Genomic DNA, 27,810 nt, shown 5'->3' on the forward strand with positions numbered 1-27,810 from the left:
AAAGACTGATTAATCTTAAAGATACAGCGCATTTAAAAAGTGTCCACCCCCTTGAAAGGGACTGATAATTCAACAGAGGTCCAGCCAATCTGTGCGAGTAGTCTCAATGTTAGTGCAGTGGAAGGTCCAGTTATTCAGTATTCCTGGCTACCATTACACCATGGAGACAAAAGAACACTCCAAGCAACTCAGAGAAAAGGTTATTGAAACATAAGTCAGGGGATGGAAACAAAAACATTTCTAAGGCTCTGAACATCCCCCAGAGTCCAGTTAAATCTATCATCAAGAAAATGGAAGGAATTAGGCACATGTGCCATAAGCTCAAGACCTGAAAATTAAATCAGTTAAATTAAAAGACAAGTGAGATTGATTTCTCCTCTCCATTTGTATCCTAAGTCTTGCTTTTCTTCATTTGGTCAGTTAGGAAGAAGTGCAGCCCTCCCAAAATTGAGTATTTTATTCAATGCAGCAACAAAAACAGCTGACATTGAGAGTGATTTTGCACTCAGGATGCTGAAGACTGAAAAAGAGCACCATGACTGCAAAATACAGTATCTGCAGATACAAGCCTTGAACAGAAAACTGCAGAAACCAACCTTTTTTTTTTTTTTTTTTTACATTTTTTTACATTTATCAGGGCAAAGATTCTCCTTGAGTGAAGCATTGTACTGTTTAAGACAGTGTTACTCAGCCCTGCTCAACCAAAGAGCCACATTTTTGAAAAATACATCTGCAAGAGCCAAAATCTAGGTGGTTGGAAGTGGCAAATATGGGTTTAAGTGGCAATAAAAATTAGTTTAAGGTGGCAAAATTGGTCCAAAAGTAGCAAAAAGGGGTGAAAATGGGTTTAAGGAGCAATAAAAATAAGTTTAAGGGGCAATAAAAATAAGTTTAAGGTGGCAAAATTGGTCCAAAAGCGGTAAAAATGGGTGAAAAGGGTTGAAAATGTGTTAAAGGGGCAATAAAATAAATTTAAGGGCGCAACATTGATCCAAAAGTGGCAAAATTGGGTGAAAATGGGCAAAAAAGTTATAACATGGCAAAACCAAGGTGAAAAGTGGCAAAGTTGGGGAGAAAAAGTGGCAAAAAGGGGTGAGAAGTGACAAAAAATGAGTCACTGATGTCTAAAATGGGCAAAAATCAGCAAAAAGATGGAAATATTGGCCAGAAAAACTTAGCAAAGATTGACAAAATGGGAAAAAAGTGGCAAACAAATGGCAAAAAGAAGGATAAAGGTGTTAAAAATTGGCAAAAATTGGCAAAAACTGGATGAAAGAGAGAAATAATAAGTTTGAAAAATGGGCTTAAAGCAGTAAAAATTGATTAAAATGGCAGAAAAAGGGAGAAAAGGGGCAAAAGATTACAAATAAGGGCAATGGAAATATAGAGACAAAAAATAAAGGTTGAATATTAAATCCTACTGTATAAGTGCTGGAAACAAACTGATTAAAATGACTAGCAATGGATAATTTCTAAGGTCAAAGTTCCTCCTTTTTAAGGGGAATTAAGACGTAAAAGAGCCACAAATCATCAAAAGAGAGCCACATGTGGCTTAAGAGCCACTGGTTGAGTATCACTGGTTTAAGACAACAGGGTTAGACACTTTCTTTTGTCTGTACATGCTGCTTATGCATGTACAAAATAAGTGCTAAAAGATCAGATACCTTTTTATGTCCTTCCCTGGATTTATGGCATTCACTTGACTTAAAAGCCATCCAAATAATACCTTATGTTGCATACTAATGCAAATATTGGCATGCTTACAGTATTGTGCAAAATCAGGTGGGAAGGAGGACTGACACAACTGTATCTGGATGTCCTTGCATTACCAGGGGCATGGGTAAAGCATAAAAAATAACAAAGTGCACACCTTTAGGGCTGGGTAAAGCATGGATGTGGCAGGTAAACATGGCCAAGTGTACTGTCTGGGCAGGTAGAAGTGTTGCAGTGAGCCCCTGGTCATCCTGAAAACCAACAGTGAAAAGGCCCAGACAAAAGAGATGTCTTCGAGCCTGACCTCGGCTGCTAGAAGACACTCGTGTCTACACTTCTTGACTCTCCAGCCCAGGGTTGTTGCATATTTGGCCCTGTGAATGAATTCCTAGTGCCCCACATGCCTAAAACTTATGCACATGACTGTAAATGTAACAGACCATGAAACATAAACAACCTGTCTCTTTGTGCATAACTTCACAGAACTGTTAACCTGGCTGTCATATTGTGCCGAGTTATAAGTATTGTTTGCCATAAGAGGTTAAGAATGATTTTTGTAACTCTTTCTGTTTTCTTGCATGCAGGTCAGGGTCTATAACCTGGTGCAATATGAACACGGGGCTGATGATGTTCTGGTGATGGGAACCGACGGACTCTGGGACGTCCTCTCCAACCAGGAAGTAGCCGAAGCTGTCACCACCTTCCTCGCCAACTGTGACCCTGATGACCTGCACAGGTCTGCTGCTTTCTAAGTCTCTGAATTTCTTTTAGAATTAAAGGCTAGTGCTTCCAGATTTCCTGCAATGTTACACGTTTGCATGCACATTGTCACACCTCATTGTTAAATCTATATCGAAGATCTATGAATCTGTAAATCTAATAATTAAAGCCTCCAAATTTGCAAGCCTTTCACTCCTGGATTGGGGGATTTGCTGCCATTCTTTTTTGCAAATCTTCTCAAGCTCAGTCAGGTTGGATGGGGACTGTCGGTGAACAGCTGTGTTCCCAGAGTTGTCCGTATGCCACTCCTATGTAGTCTTGGCTGTGTGCTTAGGGTCAGTGCCATGTTGGAAGGTGAACCATCAGCCCTGTCTGAGGTCCTGAGCGCTAAGGAACAGGTTTTTATTGATGATTTCTCTGTACTTTGCTCCATTCAGCTTTCTCTGAACCCTGACCAGTCTCCCAGTCCCTGCTGCTGAACATTACCCCCACAGCATGATGCTGCCACCACCATGCTGCAGTGTTTGGATGGTATTGGGCAGGTCATGAGCTGTGCCTGGTTTCCTCCAGACATAACTATAAAAAGGCCAAACAGTTCAATCTTGGTTTCATCAGACCAGAGACCCTTGCTCCTCACAGTCTGAGAGTCCTTCAGAGGCTTTTTCGCAAACTCCAAGCAGGCTTTTATGTGTTTTGCACTGAGGAGAGCTTTCCATTTTGCCACTCTGCCATAAAACCCAGATCAGTGGGGCGATGCAGTGATGGTTATCCTTCTGGGACTTTGTCCCATCTCCACACAGGATCTCTGGAGCTCAGTCAGAGTGACCATCAGGTTCTTGGTCATCTCTCTTGCTAAGGCCCTTCTCCTTGATTGCTCAGTTTGGCTCTTGGAAGAGTCCTGGTTGTGCCATATGTCTTCCAGTTGTGGAGGCCACTGTGCTCTTGTGAACCTGCAGTGTCTCAGAACTTTTTCAGTAGCCCTTCCAGATCTGCACCTCAGAACAATCCTGTCTCCGAGCTCTGCCGGCAGTTTCTTTGACCTCATGGCTCGTCTTTTGTAAATGAATGAGAAAAATGTTTTCAACTGTACTATCAGGCTATCATAACACAAATGAACAACTTGAAGGAGGTCTGAATTATTGTTAATTTCTCTGTTTTCAGGTACACAATGGCAGCACAAGATCTCGTGATGCGGGCTCGCGGCGTCCTGAGGGACCGAGGCTGGAGGATTACCAATGAGCGCCTGGGCTCCGGAGACGACATCTCTGTGTTCATCATACCGCTGATGTACGGGAACCGTCAGCCCTGAGGAGCTCAGCAGAGGTGCTTCTTTTTAAAGGACCTGGAGAGCATGTAGGCTCTTTAATCAACAGGATCACTAGACTCTGATTCCCTTTCATTTTCCTCAGTGCTGTTTGTATATTCATTTTCTACCTTGGACCAACACTATACTAAACTTTGGATATTTATATATGATGGTGATTCATGTCTCTGTGGAAGTTCACATTTGCTCGGCCTGCTGATCAGGGGAAATATGTTTAGTACTACTTGTAAAGCCAAAAATTCAGCTACAACTTTGGCTGTTTAGAGTTGATAGAAATGTTGAATGTTATTGAGATGATGGAAGAAGACCGCTGGTGAACTTCTGCAGAAAAGTGAAAGCACTTCAATCTTTTAAAGGAGAAGAAAAGTCCTTTATCTTCTATCCTTCTTACCTTCCTTGCAGTGCTGTCCTCCTTTCTTCTCTTATACTGTACAGTTAACTTGTTTGTTAAAAAAATACCTCCTTTGTCTCGTGACCATGGACCGAGCTGACGAGTAGCCAGCTGCATTTCTGTTTTTGCCACAGTGTGGCTTTGAAGGATTCCCTTTGCAGAGGAACTGCTTCTTTCCAGATAACTGACTGATTGCAGCAGAGATTTTGGCATGGACCTGCATTTTTCCCCATCCTGAGCACCCTGTTGTCATTTTAGAGACTTTGAATAAGAGAGTCTGAAAATATTTGTCACTTGGAGAGTGAGGGGAGGGATTTGGCAGGGAAAGACACGAGGATCTCACAGTAGCAAGGTAGACCAGTATCCAGATTTAGAGCGGGTTAAGAACTCATAAATCTGTTTGGGCCAACAACTGGGATCAGTCAGAAACTGTATATGAAAACATAATTATGATATCCACTCAGTTATTCAGTCAGCAGGGATTTCTTTTAGGGTTGCTTCAGAAAAAAGGCTAACATCTGTGCCTCACACCTTTGCTTTGCTTAGCTAAAGAAAAAAATGGAAGCAGAGAAATTGAAGAGTTTAGGAAAGTGAAATATCTCTGATTCTATTCAACACATGAAATGTGTTTGGCTTGTTCGATGGCCACGTCTGGCCCGTGTATTTGAAACACAAGAACAATGAATCTCATCTTTCTGCACTGAGGTTTCATCCAATGATGACAAGCTTCGTTTTTCCAGTGATGGAGGTGCCACCTCACACCATCACACTGCCTCCACCAAAAGATTTTAATCTTATCAGCATAGCTTTCTGTAAGTCTTCTCCACACTTTGACCCTGCAATCCAACTTCCAAAGGCAGAATCTGGACTCATCACTGAACATAACAGGAGCCAGTGAGGCAGCTTTTTGTCAGTTATTGTCTCAAAACAAGTTAGTGGCAGAATAAGCTGTTTGGCATTAGCAGGGAAGATTTGGCAAATTTTTCACTGACATAACCCACATACTCAGCTCTGCTGCTCATCCTACAAATGCATGATCCTTACATGTGTGGCACCATTTAAAAGACTAAACAGACTCTCCAGCAGTTTAAGATTTATTGACAAAAAGCATTGTTACAGCAAAGAAATAATCTACCAAACACTTTTTATGCTAACTTTATAACCCCCTGTTAACCCTTAGAGCTCACATTTTTTTCACCATCATATCTCGTCTGGCCTTTTTTTTTTTTAAAAAAAGCTTATAAAACATCAAACCTGTGGTGCACAGTCAAGCTCTATACATCCTTTTTTTCAGGATAACCTGGGCTTTAAGAATATATCTACTACAGTAATGTCACTTGAATTTTAAAAAGTTATAGACTCTTGTTCTCCAACTCTTGGGGACAAAACAGTGAAAAATAAACATTTTGTGACTAATGGTTTTTAAAATACCTACATATATGCAAAGAAAAGTCCAGCCACTTTTTTTTCAGTCAGATTCATTTGTGCCATTTCCAAAGCCGTAAAGACTACAACTCCCACAATGCATTGCGGTAAACAACATGGGGATGCCCAAGGCAAAAAGCCGAAGTAAGTGATCGAAAATTGATCAAAAATAGATAAAAAGACACTTGTTATCCAATTTAACAATGCGGATTCAATCTGTAAAGACCCCGAAAGTCACCGAAGTTCCAGGCTTGCTAGAACTGCGTCCTTTAGGGCTAAGAAGACATCGAGGGTAGCATACGAACAAAAGGAAACTCAGCTTTCAGAAGAAAAAAGAGTGTCTATGACTTATGGTTTAAAAGTTATCCGTTTTTTTTAATAAATGTGTCATTTCTTGTTATTTACGACAACACCATCCTCAGAGACCCCCAGAAAGTCAGCTAAGTTCCAGGCTCACTAGAAAATGTTCTGTAAGAGTTGAGAATGCATGGAGAACATATTTAGAAAGGTACAACGGAGAGCTTTCAGATGAAAAAACGATTACGTGTCTACGACCTGCGGTTCAATCGTTACCAAGTGATCCATGCCGCGTGAGCTCTAAGGGTTAAAGCATTATAAAGCAGGGGGTCTTTTTTTTTTTACAGGTGACCTCAGGTACTGTCTCCTTTAGGCCCCCAGCATGCCCACTTTCTCCTGGTTGGAGACTTGGGTATGTCCTCCTTCCACTGTACCTGGGGCATATAGCCATATTAGAGTTTCTGAGAGTTTTCACTGCTTCCAGACGTTTAGCTAAGCTAAGCTAAAAGTCTTGCTGTAGCCTGCAAATAAAAGGTGATATCAATCTTCTTTTGGAGATGCCACGTAGATTTAGTAGTTTTCTGAAATCTCAACCAAATGCTCTTAAGGAAATAAAAGAAAAGAGCCAAATTGTAAATGGAGAGATTTATTATGGTAATTCTCACATTTCCCAGGAAGACTTCCAGCAGACTTAAACTTAAGCCAGAAATATTTAAACGTTAGTTTGCTCATATTTAAGGCTGGCAGATACTGTTAACTATGGAAGATATTCCGTAAAGCAGGGAAATTCATTTTATAATCAACAAAAATCATGAAATACAATCAAAGCTGAGATGGACAGAGTGTTCACATTGAAATAGCTTCTTTTGCTTTCCGACCTTGTTCTTATTTCATGAGTTTGGCATGCTTAAACATGGGACGGGCTTGGGAGTTTTAATGCTGGTGGATGTAGTGAGTTACTGAGTCGGTGCATGACATATGGTAGGCCTGGGAATATAAGCAATGGTCCTTTAAAGGACAGAACTTGTCTTCTTTCATGTATCAGAGGGTTATCGATAACATTGTTAATGTGCAGAGATCAATCATTTACGTGTTCGGTGATTTTCCTAATTATTAGCACCCCTGAACTTTTGCATAAGAGCTAAGGGTGGATTCTTTGTAAAGGAAGGGAAACTATTTAAATAGAATGCTAATGGATAGACTGGAGTGGGTAGTTTTGCACTTTTTCATCTTTGCTTCTTAAAGAACAGCGACAGGGAAGAGTTCACTTTGTTTAAAATGAAAACTAGGAGCTTAGAATCTTTTGTGCATGTGTATTTTTTCAGCCTTCTCAGACATTATTATTCTGCATTCATACAGGCTATACTCCTCAGCCAGACACATTATTTTAAAATGCAGAAGATAAGTGTTACTCTAGGGGAAGAGGATCAATGAAAAAGTACATCATATTTTAAAAAGTTGGACTCCAAACTGGAGAAAGAAAGCTTGAAACTAAAACATGTTGCATGTTTTATGACCTTGACTGATAAAAAAAGCAGTTTCAGCTTTGTTATTATGACTTTTTTCGCTCCTCACTACGGGATATGTAGCATTTTGGAGGTTTGGTTTATGTTAAGCTTGACTGTAAAGATGGAATCCGTTTCCATACTTCATGAAATAGAGAGTAAATAGACTGAATCCAAAGACGTTCATTTTGGAAATGGTGCAGGGCCGGGATAAGAAAGCCATGTTTGAGTAAAGGTTTCTGACATATTTGGATGGTAACTTATTTTCTTTCTGGCACAATCATTTGGAAAACTATAAGTCATGATCCTGTTAGTAGTTAGCTTAAATTAGCTCACATAAAGAATGGCAATTTGGAAATTAAGCTATGCCTGCTAAAGGGGTTAAGAGGTCAAACTCCTCCTGGCAGAACATTTTAAGCTAACTCATTAATTATTTAGATTGGTGTTACTCAACCCTGCTCAACCAAAGAGCCAAATTATTGAAAATGCCTTTGCAAGAGCCACAATCTAAACGATGAAAAGTGGCAAAAAAAAAGAAGTGAAAGGTGGCCAACATGGTCAAAAGTGGCAAAAAGTGGTAAAAAAAAAATTGATGAAAAGGGGGCAAAATAGGCATACAATGAACAAATCTAGGTGAAAAGTGGCAAAAATTGGTGCAAAGTCACAAAAAACTGAGTCACAGATGGTCGAAAATGCGTCAAATGTGAAAAGTGACTAAAATGGGTAAAAAATAAGCTGTAAAAAAAGGTGGAAAAATGGGGATTAGGTGGCATTTATTGACAAAAGGCAGCTAAAATGGGTGAAAAGTGGCAAAAAAAAGGGGGGAAATTGCAGGAGAGCAGGATAAAAGTGGTTAAAACTGATGAAAAAGGGCAAAAATGGGAGGAAAGTGGGGAAAATGGGCTAAAAGCAGCAGAAATTGATTAAAAGTGGCAAAAAAATATAACAACAAAAAGCGCAAAATTGCAAATAAGGGCATTGGAAATACAGAAAGAAATAAAGGTTGACAATTAAGTTTGACAATTAAAACCTACTGTATACAAACTGATCAATGTGACTTACAATGTATAATTTCTGAGATCAGTCTCCACTTTTTAAGGTTTTCTGGGGAATAATATTTCAAATTAAGAAATACAAGAGCCACAAATCATCACAAAAGAGCCATGCGTTGAGTACCACTGATTTAGATTATATTCTTTTAATTTAAAAAAACAGTCATTCGATGTGCATTTTACCTTTCCCTTGCATGACTCTATGTAAAAATGTCTTCTACAGGCTTCTACAGGTCATTTGTGTTCAGACCCCCTCATTAATCTGCACTCAGTACGCCATCATGACTAAGTGAAAACAGAATTTAAGACATTTTTGCAAAAAACTAAAGTATCACATTGACTTAAACACTCAAATTTAGCTCAGACTCCTCCTGTTTCTCTGCACTTTGCTGAGATGTTTCTACAACTTGATTGGAGTCCACCTGTGGTATATTAAACTGATTGGGTATGATTTTAAATGCACACACCTCTCCATGGAAGGCCTCACAGCTGACAGAGTAAAAACCACACCATGAGGCTATGGATGCCTCTCCTCAGTGCTAAACTTAAAGTGTTGCTGCAAAGGGGCTGAATATTTATGTCAGTGTGATATTTCAGTTTTTTATTTTTAATAAATTTGCAAAAATTTCTAAAATTCTGTTTCCACTTTGCCATGAAGGGGTACTGAGTGTAGATTAATGAGAATATTTTTTTTTTCGACTGTAGCATCAGGCTACAATACTTTCTGAATGCACTCAGCTAAGCTAACTGCCTCCAAGCATTAGCATCACATTCAGCATACAAACAGGAAATTAGTACAAGTCTTTAGATCAAAATTCACTGCCAGAATAAAATAAGCACATCATCTAAAATGTTGAACTGTTGCTTTACATGAATTGATGTGTCTTCGTATTGCATGAGCTGTTTAAATCTTTGCTTAAGACATTTTTGCAGAAGACAATGATCTACATTCCTTCAAGCAGTGGTCATTTAAATTTGCCTGAAGTTCATATGGTGCATTTTTCCTCCTGTACATTCCATCATGGACTATTAATTTAAGAAGATGTACTGTTATACATGTCATAATTATTATTTCATGTGTTACCTGCTAAGGTGCATTTCTTCCATCGTATCAGATGGTCATTACCAGATATTTAAACATTTCTTTATTTGATTTATTGAATGTCAGTTATTTTGTATGTTGTACTTTGTAACGTCAGATCTGTCCTGCCCCCTCCTCAGCATTGTTTTAACGTGTGCCTTAGTTCTCGAGTGGTTCCAAGCAATCATCAGACTTCAGCCTGTCAGAGAACGTGAATGTTGTGAACTGTGAACATGTTGAGACAATGTCTGAACGGGGAGTATTTGTTGAATGTTCATCTTTATACCTGTCGTTAAGCCTTTTCTCATAGATGAATGTCAAAAAAAATGAAAACATGATTTATGTTTGTCATCCTACTGTGCCACCCAACCACTGCACATCAACTCAGGTTCTGTTGTCATGTTGAAGTGGGCAAGCTGGATTTTAGGAGTCCTCCAAGGCAGAGTAAAGGTACCACTACATTTGTAAATAGAAGGGAGTATGTTGCTGTTTAAGAAGCTCTTAGACTTGAAAGTTTACCTTCTCCTTTTGACCCAACTTTTACGAGTTGCTGTATTGTGAAAGTAGTAACTGCTGTTTTTTTCTACCGTAGACTGAAAGCTTTGATTATGGGAACATGAGGAAAGACGGTGGGTTTTTTTCTGTAGCAGAGAGGAAGTTTGAAGCTCATTGGGGAACCGTTTTTAAGATACCATTGTGCTATCCTCAACCTCTCCACTTGTGAATGTGAAATGTACATTTTTGTATAACAAAATATAACTTATGAAGTCAAAAAAGATATTTTTAATGTTTCCTTGTGCAACTCTGATTTGGGGAAAATACGCAATGTTTACCTTCAGTGTTTCTTTTCCAGAAATAAAAAGAAAATAAATGTTAAAGGTCAATGTAAAAAAAAGATCAAATGATGCTTGTGTCATTTTTTAAATGTAGTTATGCCTTTTTAGCATAAAGCTTGTTGCACCCTCATATTCAGATTCAAAACAAAGCTTCCCCTCCTCCACCCCAGCCTCCTCCTTTATAGCATAAAGCTTGTTGGACACTCATATTCACATTCATACTACTATGGATTGCTTTTAACTCATTTTATTGTATTCAATATGCATTTTCATAAATGTGTCCATCGATATAGAGGTTTCGAGCCGTGCACTTCCTGTATAGTCAGCTTAACTAACCCAGGGTGCATCTTTTCCGCCAAGTTAAACTGCATATCCATTTTGCATTAAAATGGTTAAATATGTGAGTGTGTAACAATAAAATATATTTTATAGAATTTCTAAACATTTCAGGAGAAAAACACATGGCATACATGGGCATTTCTACATCACAGAGCTTAGATTTTAAATGTAGTTCTGTGAGCACACAATGTAGGAAGGGCAAGGTGAGGCGATGAGACCGAATGAAATAAAGTAAGATTAAAATAAGATATTCAGATTTTGAAAGGCACAAAGAGGGGTGCCAGTGTATATCACAGGCTCCTTCTGTATTAAACCTGTTATGCAGTCTGGAAGGTAATTAAGAAAGGTCCCCACAGCCTGTCAAAAACTCATTTCCCTTCTGCCCTGAGCTTACGCACTCCATCGACTAAAACTTTAAATATTTCTCCATCTGATTGGCAGTTGGAGGCCTGGACTTCTGTCTAACACATCTCACTAAGACGGTAAGCTTGCTTAAAAGTTTTTGTCGGACATTTGTCAAAGAGGTGTTCTCATTTGTTATATTTAGCAGAACAACCTAGGATTTAAAGTATCTATAAAAAATATATTTTTATCATTTTATTGATTTTATAGATCAGTGATACTCAACGTGTGGCTCTGGAGCCACATGTGGCTGTTTTGTGATTATTTGTGGCTCTTTTATGTCTTAATTTGAAATATTATTTCCTTATAACCTTAAAAAAGGTAAACTTTTTTGCCCTTTTTCACCATTTTTTGACACTTTTCATCCATGTAAGCTACCTTTTGCCATTAAATATCGCTGTTTTCCTAATTTTTTGCCCATTTTTGCCACTTTTTTCCAATTTTTGCCACTTTTGTCCCATTTTGTCCATTTAAGCTACCTTTTGCCATTAAATACCACTTTTTTCCCTGCTTTTGTCCCTTTTCTGACACTTTTTTCACAGTTTTTTTCTCCCTGTTTTCACCCAGTTAATTTGCCTTTTGTCATTAAATACCACTTTTTCCCTGTTTTTGCCCATTTTAGCCACTTCTTTTTCACACTTTTATCCCATTTTGCCCTTTTTACCATTTTATGCACCACTTTTCACCCATTTAAGCTACCTTTTGTCATTAAATACCATTTTTTTCCCTTGTTTTTGCCCATTTTTGCCACTCTTCACTGCTTTTTGTCCATTTTAGTCACTTGTCACTCTTTATTTTTAACACTTTTGGACCATTTTTTTCTAACTGTAACTCATTTTTTTGTCACTTCTCACCCATTTTTGCTACTTTCTGACCCTTTTCCTCCCCATTTTCACCCATTTTTGTTGCTTTTTGACCATTTTTCCCACTTTTAGCTTATTGATATTGCTACTTCAAACTGTTTTTGCCACTTTCACCACTTAGATTGTGGCTCTTGCAAAGGTATTTTTCAACAATTTGGCTCTTTGGTTGAGTAGGGTTGAGTAACACTGTTACAGATCATTTATGGTCATTATAATTTGGCTTTTTGAAAAAAAAAAACTCCTTAATGTCAAAGTGAAAACTGATTTCTACAAAGTAATGTCAATTAAATACAAAAATATAATGTAAAATGAGTGACTGCATAAATATTCACCCCTTAAAGTCGATATTTAGTACATGCACCTTTGGCTGCAATCACATTCTTCTTTGCAAAACTGCTCAAGCTCTGTCAGGAGAGCAGGTATGAACAGCTCAAATTCTCTGTTGGATTGAGGTCTGGGCTTTGACTCAGCCACTCCAGAACATTCCCCTTGTCTTTAAACCATTTCTGTGCAGCTTTCAGTGTGTGCTTCATCGTAGTTCTCTTGCAGACTGACTAAGATTGTCCTCCAGGATTTGCCAACTTTTACCCAATACAAGCCTTCCAGGGCCGGCTGCTGAGAAGCATCCCCACAGCATGATGCTGCCGCCACTGTGCTTCACAGTGGGGATGGTGTGTTGACAGATACATCTTCACACAGATGGTCCCTAACAGAGCTTCTGTTGTTTACCTTCCTGAAGCTTTTGTGGGAAAGTGAAAACTTACTGGCAGGGTCAAATAGCCTTCAAAACCTGGTTGGACTTTCAGAGCAGTGAGATTCATTAGTGGGACTGCAGCGTGCTCACTGAATCTGAAAAACACTCTACGGGAGACGTGCCGGCAGAAGAGGGTCAACGGGGGCACAGACTCGTTTCACTTGGAAAGAAAAGTCTAAATTTAATTACCAAGCCTGCCGTCTGTTCTAAGTGCTGTTATTTTGGAACTGTGTGCGACACCAATACAAAATATAACGGCAAAGTTAAATTGAAAATTAACTGAAAAAATCCCATATTCATCAGGTGAAATTTATGCTTTCTAAGTCTGTATGAAGTGGACAGCAATGCGTTTACCAGCACCAGGACAGAGGGGATACTCAGACTCTGGCACCAGTGTTTTAGGGGTCACGTAAGAAGTTTAGGAACCCCTGCCCTTAGAGCAGGGGTTCTCAACGTTGGAGTCAGGACCCCACTGGGATCGCGAGACACTGAGAGGGGGTCTCCAGAAGCCCTAAAGAACTTAAGAACACTTTTGAATCACACTGTTGCTACTTTACACCAATTTTGCCTAATTTTAACTCATTTCTATCACTTTTTACCACCAATTTTGCCAATTTTAACACATTTTTGCAACTTATAACCCATTTTTGTCATTTTAAACCCTTTCCACCACTTTTTATCTGCCTGTTTTTGCCACTTCTAAAACAAACGTTGCAACTCTCTGCCTATTGTTTGCTCTGCTGACTCATTGTTGCCACTATTAACCCCTTTTACCCCTTTTTAAGCCACATTTTATGATTTGATATGCCCATATTTGCCAGTTTCTGATTTTTCTGCCTCAGCTAACCCTTTTATGCTAGTTCATACCAATTTTCATCCCATTTCACCAAATTTCCACTTATTTTTGCCACTTTTAATGGCATTTCAGCCACTTTTGAATCCCATTTTACCACATAATATGCCCATATTTTACCACTTTAGCACATTTTTGCCACTTTTTTCAAATTTTTGGCATTTCTAAGCCACTTCTGCTACTTTTAAAATCTAATTTCACCACCTTTCCCACCATTTTTTTTGCCATTATTAACCCATTTTAGCCACTTTTTTTACATTTTTAAGAGGGCTACTTCCTACACAAATGAATTAAAATGTTTCTTTGATAAGATTGGTTATTATTCAGGTAAATCTAAAATACCAGAGCTTGACTTTACAATGGACAGTGATTTGGCTGGCCCCAGTTTGGCTGGGCCCCTGAAAGCTCTCCCATTTATCCTCCTTTGTGGACGGCCTTGTCTTCTCATGACTGTTGTTGAATGTGCATGGCTGTGTTCAGCCATCTTCAGGTACAGTGGGGGTCCCCGGTCTCTGGCACCTTTATTTTGGGGCCTGCTGGCTGGAAAGGTTGAGAACCCCTGCCTTAGAGGACCTACATCTGTTCGTATTATTTCACTCTTTTTCTGTGAAGTGGGATCATTTTCTGAAGGTTTTGATCTCAGGAAAACTGCTGGGTTTTCCATGATAATTATACTCAAGACCACAAGAAACACTGAGAGATAAAGTGAATAAATAAGATCTTGAGAAATTACCTGAAATGTCTGCATGCATGTCCCTCTAGGGCTTTCATACAGACACGCTCTCTTGACAGACTGCTTTATATGTAGACCATTCCTCCTTTACCCTACACCGACCACCGCCTCTTTACTCCCTTCACCTGTTTATAGTCACAAATGTGCAAAAATCCAATCCAGTAAGCTCAAATCCTCTTCAGTCAGGAATATCTGTGAAAATAAGATTATACTGGGGAAAAACATTTTATTTCATTTGATCCTCGAATCCTGATTTCAGCAGACAAACCTTTAAAAAACAGGATAATAAACAAATAAACACTCAACAAGAAACACAAGATACAGATCATTAAATTCACTTTATTGAAGAACTAGGTCCAAAAGAATGAACAGTTTAGCTTTGAATGGCTTTCCTTTGTAAACATCTGTCTCATTTCACATTTACGCACAGCAGATAATCTTGAATGATCCAATTCCCTGTGTTTACAAACAATTCAGCTGGCTCCGGTTGATCCAGTCTGGTTCCTCCGTCGTCAGTCGCCAGCGCAGGCAAGGCAGTAGATTGCGCAGTCATCTCCACAAAGGGGTAATATGACAACCCGACCAACAGCACAAACTACTACCTCAACCAGCACTTGGCTCTCTCTGCTCTTTGCCTTTTCTTTTGTCCTCCTCGCTCCACTGTCAGTCTCGTGTCGCTGTGCGTAAAAGCGCACGGGGGGAAAATGGCGTGCGCGCAAAAAACGTGGCTGCAATAATATGAGACAAAAACCCCACCCAAAGAAAAGAGGGGGTAAAAACACCTCCTGTGTATTTTCACGAGAACCCTGCGCCTCATCTCCTCAGATGACCTCAGTTAAAACGGCAGATATGGCATCAGGGACGGCGTCGATTTCCCCTGTGGCACAGACGACATTCATCCTCACGTCGGACCACGAGAAGACATTTGGGATTTAATGTTTTTACATAATGGCATTAATATTAAGTCTGCATAACATGAATAAATAACGAAGAAAGCTTTTAAGCGCTACAGATCGGCTTCCAGAACATCTTCAGACGACAAAATATCGATTACGCGGCTTAATATCACCACGAACACACCAAAATATTTCACCATTTAACAAATTAATGGAAAAATGTGCAATTTTGTACAAAATAGTAGCAGATTCAAAGGTCTCGATGCGTAAATAACCACATATAATACGAAGTTGGCGACCAAAAGCCCCGATAAAGTCATTCCAAGCCCAAATGAGCGGATTTTCCAGGTTCTGGAAGCATGCAGAGATCCACATCCACTCCTTCACCTTGCAGCTGAACTGCAGCAGACTGTTTTATAATCTATTGTTGTCTGTCTCCGCCGCGGCGTCGTGACAAAAAGTTGTTCCGGTATCAAATCCACTCGACTCGAAACAAAAAAAGTTCTTGCAAATCCACGGAGGCAGGACGGTGATTTTTGTTCTCCTGTCTCCCCGAAATTACCGCATGTCAGGTAGGTGTGGAAAATGAGTAGATTTGGCGGAGCAGCGTGGATAAAATTCGCGCGGAACGTCAGGACGGGTGTAGGCGCGACCAGAGATCAGCGAAAAAGAAGAGGTCTCACTCTGATGGGGTTTGCGAACACCAGCATAATGGAGAAACTGTTGAGAGTGCGCCCTCAGCTGGAGAAGTGCCATGTTTTCATGTCAGTGACTTTACATTAGATCAAACTTTAATGTGATTTATGATTTTACCAAAACCTCCTGACACCTGAGCTTTTGTATGGGATGCATTTTCAGTTTCTACCACTTTTTCAGGATAAGTTTGGCCTGATAGATTTCAGTCCACAGATGGACTAGAATACTTGGACATTTTCCGCCCCAAAATCCCTAAAATTTCAAGAAATAACTTAATATTTCAGCGAAAATTCTTAACCCTTTTCTTAAAACCATCCCATAAAAAGTAACCCAAAATTTCTCTAACTCTTCCAAAATTGTTTAAGTGAAAGTTTTTCATAAAGCTTTAATATTCCAATAAAAAAATTTCCCCAGAAATTCCATGCAGATCAAGAAAATTTTAGAGCAAATCCCCCCTAAAATGTGTTTTAATATTCCCAAAATTGTACGAATACATTCATTCAGAATTCCATGAATATGGCAGGAAATTCCCCTAAAAATCAAAATAAATTACCAGAAAATTTCCATGAAAAGTCTTGAAACTTGGAGGACCCCAAATTCACCCAAAAAGTACAGGAAAATTTCCCAAGTTACCATGAAAAAAAAAAACCTCACAGCAAATTCCCCCCAAAATCTAAAGCAAATTCCCCTAAATTTACACTAAAGTGGCCAAAAACATCCAAAAAATGTTCCCAAATTCTAAATGAAAATGACAGAAAATTCCTCTATACATTAAAACAAAGTCCATGAAATTTCCATGAAAATTTTCCAAATTTGAAGGACCCCCTAATCCTAAATTCACTCAAAAAATTACAAGAAAATTTCCCAAATTACCATGAAAACACACAAAAAAACCTCACAGCAAATTACCCCAAAAATTCAAATTAAATTCCCCTAAGTTTACATAAAAGTGACCAAAAACATTCAAAAAAAATTTCCCAAATTCTGATGAAAATGGCAGAAAATTTCCCTACTCATCAAAATAAATTCCCAGAAATTTCCATTAAAATTTCAAAGGCCAGGCCAAAATGTAAAAAAAAAAAAAAGAAGAAGACGTTATCTAAATTATCATGAAAATACAAAAAGAAAATCACAACAAATCCCCCCCCCCCCCAAAAAAAAATTAAAATCAAATACGCAAAATGTACATTTCTTAAATTTACCTAAAAGTGGCTGCAAAACATCCAAAAATCTAAATGAATTTACCAAATTCTTATTAAAATGAAAAAAAAAATCCAAGCAAATTTCCTCCAAAACCTCCACAGAAACGTTCTAAAATAAAAACACATATTCCCCAAATCTTCATGAAATACTTCAGAAATCTCCAACCAAATTTCCCATCATATCCAAAAAAAAATCCTAATAAAAATTCATAACATTTCAGAGCAAATTCTCCAAATAATTTAAGCAATTTACTTAGACTATCATGTACATTCTGGAAAACTATCTCAAAAATTGAGTAAAAAGTAAATGTTATAGAACAGCCTAGATGTAATGTCCTCATATGTGCCTGCAGGGTCTTTAGAAGATTATCTCACCCACGGGTGTCAAACTCAGCTGGACCACATCAGCATTAATGTGGTTCTTAAAGGGCCGGCGTTACAATAAGACAATCAACAACCTGTTTTAGTAAAATATTCATTTACAATAAGGGCTGAAAACAGAAATCTATGAATAAACAGACATTAAAATGTGCAACAACAGAACCGTTTCTTTAAAATTAGTTTGATAATGAAAACAAATATTTTTATTTATATATAGAAATGCAAAAACACTGTATAAACCTGATGAAACTCAGCATAACCCTCACACTTTACTTTTGTATTATCATGCATGAGGAAAAGTAGTAGTACTGTCATCAGACAGAAACAAAGGTCAGCATGTCCCACAATGCATGCACAGTGGATGGCAGAGCATTTAATCTTCAAACATGCTTGGAAGTGTCTTCTACAGTGGCAAGAAAAAGTCTAAGTACCTAATACCCACCAATAAATATAATAATTACATTATTTAGTGAAAACAGTCATTAAATATTCACAGTACTGCTGGAAAAAAGAAATGAACCCTGAGGCTAATAACTCCAAAAATAGCTCATTTGAATAAGGAGTTAGCACACCTGAAGTCTGATCACTTTAAGGAGATTCGAGCCAAGTATGACTCGGCCCGCTTGGCTTAAACATGGAGTATTTTTTGCAGACTACAAGCAGACTTCCATGTGTGCAGCACTGATGAGAGGTTTCTGTCCAGCCACCCTGCCATAAAGCCCAGATCAGTGGCTGTGCTTCTGGAACTTTGTCCACACAGGATCTCTGGAGCTCAGCCCATCAGGTTCTTGGTCCCCTCTCTTACTATGACCCTTCTCCCCCCGATTGCTCAGTTTGGCCGGGTGACCAGCTCTTTGTGCCAAACTTCTGGAGGCCTCTGTGCTCTCGGAAACCTCCAGTGCAGCAGATATATTTTTCTTAAAACAAGCTTTTAAAATAGTGAAATAACAACTGCAGCATCACACTTACAGTGTGTGATTCAAGTAACATTTGGACTCTGGATATCTAACAGATTCTAGATCAGTGTTACTCAACCCTGCTCAACCAAAGAGCCAAACTGCTGAAAAATACCTTTGCAAGAGCCACAATGTAAGTAGTGAATAGTGGCAAAAATGGGTAAAAGTGAACAAAAAAAGTTACAGGTGGCAAAAATAGTCAAAAAGCAGTAAAAATGGGTGAGAATGGGGAGGAAAAGTGGAAAAAGGGTCAGAAAGCAGCAAAAAATGGGTGAGAAGTGACAAAAAATGAGTTAGAGGTGACATAAAATGGTCCAAATGTAGCAAAAAAATTAGTGAAAAGTGACTACAATGGGCAAAAAGCAGCCAAAAGCAGCAAAAATGGGCAAAAAAATAGGAAACAAGTGGTATTTAGTAGTAAAAAGGTTGCTGAAATGGGTGAAAAGTGGTGAAAAGGGGGCAAAAATGGGATAAAAGTGGCAGAAAAATGGGTAAAAAGTTGCAAAAAAAAAATGGTAAAAGAGTAGGAAAAAGGTGGTATTTAATGGCAAAAGGTAGCTTAAGGTTAGGTTAGCAATTTTTAAGGTTTTCTGAGGGAATAACATTTAAGATGAAGACAGAAAAGAGCCACACGTTGAGTATCCCTGTTCTAGATTGTGACGCTCACTCCTGGTAGTTGCTGCAACCACATGCATCTGTTATTTGGTCCTGTCTGTGGAGGAGACCCTCCCTGTGCATGAATAAAAGGCTTATTCTAAGGTAATAAGAACAAAACTATTATATCTAGGTAATTAAACCCCACTTATTAAGTTGGCTCCTGTCCTAGATCTAGTTTTTGTTTCGGGGCACTTCCACTGACAGAGCACTAAATCCAGTCCCTGTTTTTGCCTAAAGAGTGATCCACTGTTCTGCACACAGCTGCTCCATGCTTCCCTGCCTCCTATTGGTCAGGAGGAAGAGCTTCTGCATGGGGGGAACCTCCCAGCTGTGAGCGGGCTGAGAACCCGTCAGAACCCGGAGAGAACACCGTGTTCCTCCTCGCTGATCAGCCTGCAGCTGCTGCACATACTTGATTAGAGGAGCATAAAGGACGGCTGCAAGCCGCTGCCAAACAAACACGCTTTAAAATGTAAACATGATTCGGAGGGCTGGAAGCAGCTTAGGCTTGTTTTACAAAAATGGAAAGAATTCTATGTGTTCCAACCTGAAAGAAGACATGATTTAGACCCCATGTGAACCTTTGATATGATTGTTTTATCATAAAAATGTAATGATGAGTCTTTAGGTATTCACAGCATCTTTCATTATTGATAAATACACACATCAGGCTGATGAGTCTGAGGATGCACACACAAAGCCACTGCAGTGCTCAAAGAGAGAAAGAAAGAGAGCAGCACCCACAGGAAGCTTTACACAACTTTATTGAAGTTTGTGTATAAATACACATGCACATTTCAAATGTAAACCCAAGTGAACTCAAGTGCAGCCAAACCTGGAAACCCCTGTTATGTCATCATGCAAGGATGTCTGGATTATTTTTTACAAAAAAAGTCCCAAAAACAACAGAACCATCCTTTTTTTAAAAATATTCCCTCCCTGACAAGAGCACAGGCAAGACTTTGCAAACTAGTGTGTCAGTGTGGACTCGAGCCACCCCCCACCCCCCCACCCCCTTAACCCTTCCCTCTTGGACATTTCAGTTCTTGCCAAGGTTTTAAATATATTGTCTGTTTATTATTAAATGCTTACATATAAATAAATAAACTTTATCAAATGTGCACTCACAGAGTGAACTCTTATGTACAGTATTGTATAAGCCTATAGTAGCAATCACATCTCACTCAGTCAGGATGGGGTGAGTCGCCCAAAAAGCAAGGCAGCGCCGAGGCGGTGAAGCCCACTGAAGTCAAAGCACAGAGATGCCCATAAAGACATGGTACACATCTAATATTCTGAGGCAATTACAGGTATGCTAATGCTGTTTTACAATGGAAAGAACAGGTAGAAAAAGAAAGCATAACACTCCACCATGGAGAATAGAGTTTTATCATGAGTTACATCGACCCTGCAACAATGTGCCACAAAATATTTTCACTGTATCATGATCCCAAAAGCTGAAGGGCCTTTAAGGCGGACTCACCCCGTAGTTTTTTGTTTTGTCCCTCCCCTCCCCACCTCCCAATCCTCAAAGCTCAAGAAGCATTTCCCCCCTTTGGAAAGGGACGCAATCAGCAGTACCCATAATTCCATACAGCTAATATCAAAGGCGAAAGACCCATTACCGTCACATTCAACCAAACCAAGAGAGGGATGAAAAAAAAGAACACAAACCTGGCCCTATAAAGAATCAAAAAGGCATCAACCACATACATCTGGTCAGTGTTCAATCCATTCAGCATACATTCTGGCCCTCCCCAGGTTAAACTGTTTGATCATGTGGACAATCGTACATGGGTTTTGGTGTGAACGGGGTGATAAAAATGTGCAAAGAAAAGGCGACTGGCGTGAGATTAAGAGTTAAGGCTGTGGTGATGCAAACAAGAGATGACACATCTGATGTCAGCGGATTCACCCGTGTTTCTAATCTCACAGCGCCCTGGAAGATGAAGAGGAGAGAGAGCGGAGGTATGGTAAAGCATTAACACCAGCTATGAACAACTAAAGATGGAGGACTGAAGAAGAGACTGGTGGCAAGGTTTCAGACGACTTTATTACACATGTATGACGCCGTCTACGCACGCTGTGATGAAGTTAGAGCGCCTGGATATGGATTAAAGCTCCTGTGAGAGACATTTGGTTTGTGTTGATTTTGGCGCCCCCTATGGACAAAGCAGAGCATCTTAACTTGCACTAGTTTTGCCCTTAAATAGTTCCCTCACTTTTAGGTCGTTTCCACTGAGCGGTTCAGTTCAGTTTGGTGCGGCACGTATTTATTTCCCAAATAACCAACCCGTACCGTCCCTACTTTTTTGGTGCCAAGCTCACCTATTCATCCCATGAAGGTGGAGCTAAACACACAATAGAGCAGCAGTTCTCAACTGGTGGGCTGCAAAGCCCAGGAAAAAGTGGCAGAAATTCAACAAACAGAAGCCCTAAGTGGACAGAGAGTAAATTTAAACATGGACTTCTTAGGTTTTCCTATCATTACAACTAAACACTGCTAGTTTTCCCAAGATAATGAGCAAATTTCTAACAAAATTACCAAATTTCTACCCTGATCCAGGAAAACAGAGAAAAATAAGCTGTATGCATGCATGTTCTTCTGTAATAATGCACTTTTAAACATATTTTTGTTCAATGTTTTTTCCCATTTAGGGTTGAAAATGTTAGTAGATAAATCTGAACATTTTCACAAATCTGGGTCATGTTTTTTCTCTTCCCTTTTAAACAAGTTTGTATCATTCTCAGAGGTCCCCAAAACATTCCTGGGAAGTTTGTTGCTGAGAAGACACTCCAGTATTGGATTTTTGCATGTCTAAAAACCCCTCTGTTTCAGCCCTGCTCAGAACCAGCTGTTTCTGTGTCTGTGGCTTTAAATGTTAATGAGGTTGTGGCTTAATGGATGTGGCTCTCCTGATCCTCTTCTCAGCTGGATCAGGAGAGGAAGGCGGAACTTTCTTCCAAGCAGGGAGGGCCAACCAAACCTGGGGGCGGGGCTAACTCCGTGGGGGGTGTGGGGGGGCTGATTCTTGAGGGGATTATGGACAGGCCAGGGGTACATATTTTTGTTGGAAAATATTTGAGCACAATATGTCCCCTTAAATGTGGTCAACCAGTTGAGAACCGCTGCATCAGTTTCAGCAATGCACCCGCTCAGCCTCAGTCTGCTCCATAAGGAGAGGAGAAAAATGGGAGAAAAACAGACTAATATCTGCTTAAAGTGGGGATATCTGGACTCGACAGAGACTCGCACGGTTTCCTGAACCGTGGATATTGATATGTGGTAACATATCAGGTTTCCTTGCTTTTATGTGGGCCTGATTTCAAGAGCACAAAGCCGAGCCTGAAGGCTCACATCAGCCTGGTTAATCAGTGACAATCTGAAGCTTGAGATCGGTTTATTTCTCCGTAGTGCAGTGATGCATTTACGTATTTTTACTTTATGTAATATATAAAAGATTGATCTGTGGTTGTTAAAACTTCAGGTTTGAACCTATTATTTTACTTTATTTTTGACCTGCTTTCTTTAAAGTTAAGGATAACGTTATTTTCACTGTTAAGGCAGAATCACACTGCCTGTGATGACACATGCATACCCTCTACAGCCCACCCACCATGTCAGGGTACTGGACGGGCATCTGTGGAAATGCCAGCTATTCTGGGGTTTAGTTACCAAACCATACGCAATCACCTGACCTTCGCTGTGGAAAATGTAGCTACAACCCAGCTGTACTGCTGTGTGCAGTTAATCTCATGATCTGACACCTTCCCCCAGCACAGATTTGGATACTTACTATAACGCTAAAGCTTTATGCTTGCTTGGTTACCATTTAAAAACTCCCCACAGGAGCTTTAATCTTCTGCAAAGTTGGAACCTGTTGTCTATTTTTGGAGATTAGCTTAATCCAGATTTACTTTAAGTTTTAGATAGGGCTGTCAAGCGTTACATTTTTTATCAATCTCAGAGTTTCTGACTTAAAGAATTTCTTAAGTTGGGTTGAATGAAGTGCTTTTCGATAGTAAAGCCATTAGCCTTCAGAGATTTCAGTGAGTGTTTCCCCTTTAATAAGAAAACGCTTTGAGAAGCTAGGCTATGAAGCGCCGTTGTTGGCTATAATTTCTCAGCGTAGCCAAAGCTCACGTCGCAAAATAGTGCCCAACACAGCAGCCACTTTTTGTGGAGAAATTATACCCATCACCAGTGCTATATAGCCTAGCTCATTTGCTCCCGAACAGGGGTTCAGGCACCACTAGAGGGCGCCAAAGTTCTCAGACAGTGTCAAAATTAGGAGTGCATATATTCTTTTGAAACCATGATTAGATATAATGTTCAATGGAGCACTGTTAATTTTGACAGCTGTTTTTAAGTTTAGTCTTCAGATTAATTAATTAGTTTAAGTTAGATTAGTTTAAGTCACATTTAGTCATGTCTAAGAATAAATGCTTGGACTCAAAGGAAAGACTAAAATGTGAGGACTTTTTATGGACTAGAAGTAAAAAAGGTAGAAATGAATAAACTCTGAATAAAACTTTCTTCTAAAGACTAAGACCAAAATTAAAAATATTTGCCAAAATTAACACTGGTATTAGGAGCCCAAAGGATTTTAAAAAAGAATATTTGAGTATTAGAGTAGAATTTGATTAGACTTCAGTATTGGTGCAAGGAAAACAGCTTTATCTGGAATGGTTTTTCTTTCATGTAATCTGACATTTTTGACAATATAGGCTCAAAAATCACAAGTTCTGGTTCACATGAATGTACTGCAAATAATTTTCTTTCTCTTAAAATAGGCAGAACTTGAAAATGTTGATTTTTCACAAAAATAAGTAGATCCTCTTGATTATTTTATCTTAAAAGTGGCACTGATGCACCATTATAGATCATTTAATCATAGATCTTTTATTATAGTAGCAAGATGATAATAGTTTTGGATTTTTCATTTGTTTTTATTTTTATTTGGTTTTCTATTTCCGTGTTCAATTTAGGCTTAGTTTTTACTGCTAGTTTGTTAGTTTAGTTTTTATTTTGCAAAAATGTTTAGTTTTAGTTCAATTTTAACTAGTTTTAGTCTTTATTTTTTTGGGATAGATGTCGGGGCTGAGTGAGCGTCATACTTTGTTAAAAACAGGCTACGCTTCACTTATCATTTACTTAAAGTTGATGTGTGAATACAACTCCAGGCATAAAACTACCACTGTGTGAAGTCTTATCCAATCAAAACAGGCCATTTTACACTTCCCAGGCTTGGGTGTAGGTGCCAGTCAGTATTGCTGTGTCAAAGACTAAAACTAAGAATATTTCATCTCCATTTTTATTTTATTTTAGTTAGCTTTGTAAGTGCACTATACAGTTTTAGTTAGTTGTCGTGTTTTTGGTAAAGCTTAGTTTTTATTTAGTTTCAGTAAACTAAAATGATTTTTTAATTTAGTTTGAGTTATTTAGTTAACTTTAGTTAACTATAATAACCTTGGCTAGTAGGCCCATTATGTCAGGATTTTGTCAATGAAATCAGTTTAAATTGATCTCAAAATTTCCAAGTGGGGGCCGCAGGTGGCAGAATGGATAAGGCGCACGCCCCATGCATGCGGGCGGCCCGGGCTCAAACCCGGCCCGAGACACCCGCCCCCGCCCCCATCCACCACCCCCTCCTCATCAAATAAAGGCACAAAATGCCCAAAAAAAACCGAGTGGATCCTTTAGGGCTTAGCTTTTCTTTGATATGAGTGTGGCCTAAGGAAAATAGGATGGGAACCACTGACTTCTTATTACAGGTGAAAATGCACACTGAAATCTCTGGAACTATCTGCACTACTATCGCCAAGGACCTCATACAACCCAACTTAAAAATTCTGTAACAACCCTTTAACCAGGATTAATCACATCATTTGAATCATGTTTTGCCATTATTGCCATTTAAAACTCTTTTTGTTGCATTTCTGACTCAAACCAAGGGTAGCTGACTTCCTGTTTTGAAACCATGCCGCTTTATAGGTAGATCAGGGATGACAACATGAATTTAACAACGCAAGTAAGAACTTGTTATGGATTGAAAAGGAAGTAAGAGAACAATAAACAGGTAAATGTTTCATACAGATGACTTTTGACTTGTCCTCTACGCCGTCTGAGGTTTTAAAGTGAAATAAGACATTAAAGAGCAGTGGTTGACTTATTTCACATCACTGTGGCTGCAGGGCGACGCTTAAACAAAGCCAGTACTAATTGTGGATCCTAGTTTATAGCGATTAATGCGATTAATCTCGACAGCCCTAGTTGTAGAAGGCTCTAATCAGAGAAGCATAAAGAGCCGGCAGAAGCAGGAGTTCGACTTGCTGAGGCTCATGCTCAAACACTACTATCTATCTAAAGATTACAGCAGTAGCAGCAGCGACACAAAAGCTGGGACAGTTTGGCTGTTTGACTTTATACGACTGTCAGCATCACTTCTCTATGTTGAGTCTAGACTGGAGACGCGTCTCGTCGCCGGCCTGCTGAAGGCGGCGACTGAAACCTTCCTAGAGAAAACCTCGTTTAACAATTGCAGCTTGTCTGGCAATAACACATAAAAAAGTGGATGGTTGGTGATTGTGCAAGTTCAAAATGTTTCAGCGCACCATGAAAACCCGATATAATTCAGTGTTTAAAATATTTACAAATGATAAAATGATATGCCAACAAGGATTTGCTCTCAAAATATATAAAAACAGATGGACACAAAAAGCAGAGAGTGATTCAGAAAACCTCTAAATCAATCCCTCTATGTCATCGGTGAGTCTTTTCTGAGCAAATCTTTAACAAATGGACGTGGCAACACTCACACACTTGACACACACACACAGTGATCCAACCACAGAGGAGGGCCCTGATTCTTAGAGTTGCGTACCCCGGCAGCTCCCCGACCTTACAGCTGTCCTCCCCGCAGTGGCTCCGCCTGTCGAGGGGCCGAGTCCGAGCTGCTGGTTGGGACCGGTGGCACCCGTTGCCATGCTGTGAGTCCATATGGCTTTGGATGGAAAGATCCCAGTCTCTCTCTCCGTTTATCCCTGTCCTCGTTTTTTCCTCAGTTGGTTTTCATAGCAACATCTCGGTTTGGCGCCTGCTCCTCCTCCTCTTCCTCCTCCTCTTCTTCCTCCTCCTCCTCCTCCTCCTCCTCCTGCTCGTTGTCATTCTTCCTGCGGCGGTTCTCGTTCAGGTCCTCCTCGTCGCTCTGAGCGGCGGCGCCGGCAGCGGACGAGGCGCCCTGAGAGGAGGAAGCGGCCTTTCTTTCCTGCCTCTCCTCACCGTCATTCTCCTCATCCTCTCCCTCGTCTTCCTCCTCATCCTCCTCCTCTTCCTCACGGTCGAGGGCAAAGTAGCCGGTGCCTTTCACCGTATCCTGACGCTGGTAGAACAGCACATAGCCAGCTTTGGACTGAAAGAAACAACAATACACAAAGTTACTCTGAAGACTCACTACTATCTGGAGAAAACCAAGGCCGCTGGTAAGGGGGGATAAAGGGGCCGAGCCAAACGGGGGCCAATGATGGTCGGCGAAATCATGGCCCATGTAAACATGTTAAGCTGTGATAACAATATTAACCTGAATGATGATGGCTCTTATCCATTACATTTTTATCAGTGATATAAACAAAGTGGATGGGCATATTTAACTAAATCATTAGGAAAGTAATGGAGTTTTTCGGGGGAAAGTAATAGAATAATTTTGAAAAGTGACCAGAAAGAGGGAGCAAAGTGGCAAAAATGGGTAAAACATGCCAAAAGAAGTTGCAGTTATAGGCAAAAACTGGAAAAATGGGTGAAATGGGTGAAAAGTCACAAAAAAAGTGACAAAAAAAAGAAAATGAGTGTTAAGTGTCAAAATAGAGGCATAAATGGGGGATATGAGCATAAGGCAGCAAAAATAGGGAAAAGGTGGCAAAGACAGACAAAAAAAGGTACAAAAATGGGCAAATGGTGTCCAAAATAGGCAAAAAGTTGCAAAAAGGATATTGTAGAAATGGGCAAAAAATGCCCAGATAAAGGACAAAAAGTGTCAGAAACGTGGCATAACAGAGCAAAAATTTAACCTTGCAAAGCATATGGATACGCCTGTTTCCTTGTTTTTCACTGGCAAATCCATCTTGCAAAGCTCCCATCTGAACCGTTTGGGCCCAGTTAGAAAGTGACAGGACCAATCAGAGACGAGGGGCAGTACTTTCAGGCGCAGAAGAGTCGTGACGTAAACAAGCAGCAGCAAGAGCTGGTGCAGTTTTGGAGGAAGAGATTAGCATGGATGCTGCTAAAGTGCCAGTTTTATCAGAACTTGACAACATTTCCTCATTAAAAGAAGAACAAAGAACAGCAGTGAGTTGTTTTCTTTTCAAAAACGACAAAAGTCCAGTACTTACACGTCTATAGTCGCCATGTTTTGTGTTATTCCTCAGTAGCTGCACACACACAGCTCAATAGCGGCTACGTCACATGTTTTGTTGCTCTGATTGGCCCGTAGAGATGGGACAGACAGAATGTTCACCCAATCACACCGCGAGTTTTTTTCAAAGCCTCTGCATTTTCTCAAACGTTTCCTATTGAAGCTTTCACAGATGGATGTGTGAAACAAATCCATCCGGCGTGTCAGGTTAGCAAAAATTGGCATAAAGTGGTAAAACAAGTGCAAAACTGGCAAAAATAGATGGAAAAAGGCACAAATATGGGCAAATTTGGCAAAAGGTGGCTAAAATAGGCAAAAAGTTG

At 39.7% G+C, this 27,810-nt stretch overlaps 2 protein-coding genes across 5 annotated transcripts in view; one reads left to right on the forward strand and one right to left on the reverse strand.

Annotated features, from left to right (window-relative positions):
• Window positions 1–5,441, forward strand: part of LOC121505821 (protein phosphatase 1H-like) — a 65,359-nt gene extending 59,918 nt beyond the window's left edge. The window contains exons 9-10 of the mRNA XM_041781373.1: window positions 2,298–2,449; window positions 3,595–5,441. Of these exons, the coding sequence (XP_041637307.1) occupies window positions 2,298–2,449; window positions 3,595–3,742 (300 nt within the window). The 3' untranslated portion in view covers window positions 3,743–5,441. The remainder of the gene's footprint in view (window positions 1–2,297; window positions 2,450–3,594) is intronic.
• Window positions 5,442–24,744: 19,303 nt separating this feature from the next.
• The window catches only part of LOC121505422 (ubiquitin carboxyl-terminal hydrolase 15-like), a 48,667-nt gene continuing 45,601 nt past the window's right edge, over window positions 24,745–27,810 (reverse strand). For 2 of the 4 annotated variants that reach the window (XM_041780746.1, XM_041780748.1), the window contains one exon: window positions 24,745–26,488. In XM_041780746.1, the coding sequence (XP_041636680.1) occupies window positions 26,138–26,488 (351 nt within the window). In that variant the 3' untranslated portion in view covers window positions 24,745–26,137. The remainder of the gene's footprint in view (window positions 26,489–27,810) is intronic. The other 2 variants (XM_041780747.1, XM_041780749.1) reach the window with 1 other exon arrangement.

Source organism: Cheilinus undulatus, linkage group 23 (genome assembly GCF_018320785.1).
Source record: "Cheilinus undulatus linkage group 23, ASM1832078v1, whole genome shotgun sequence".
NCBI classification, from domain to species: Eukaryota; Metazoa; Chordata; class Actinopteri; order Labriformes; family Labridae; genus Cheilinus; species Cheilinus undulatus.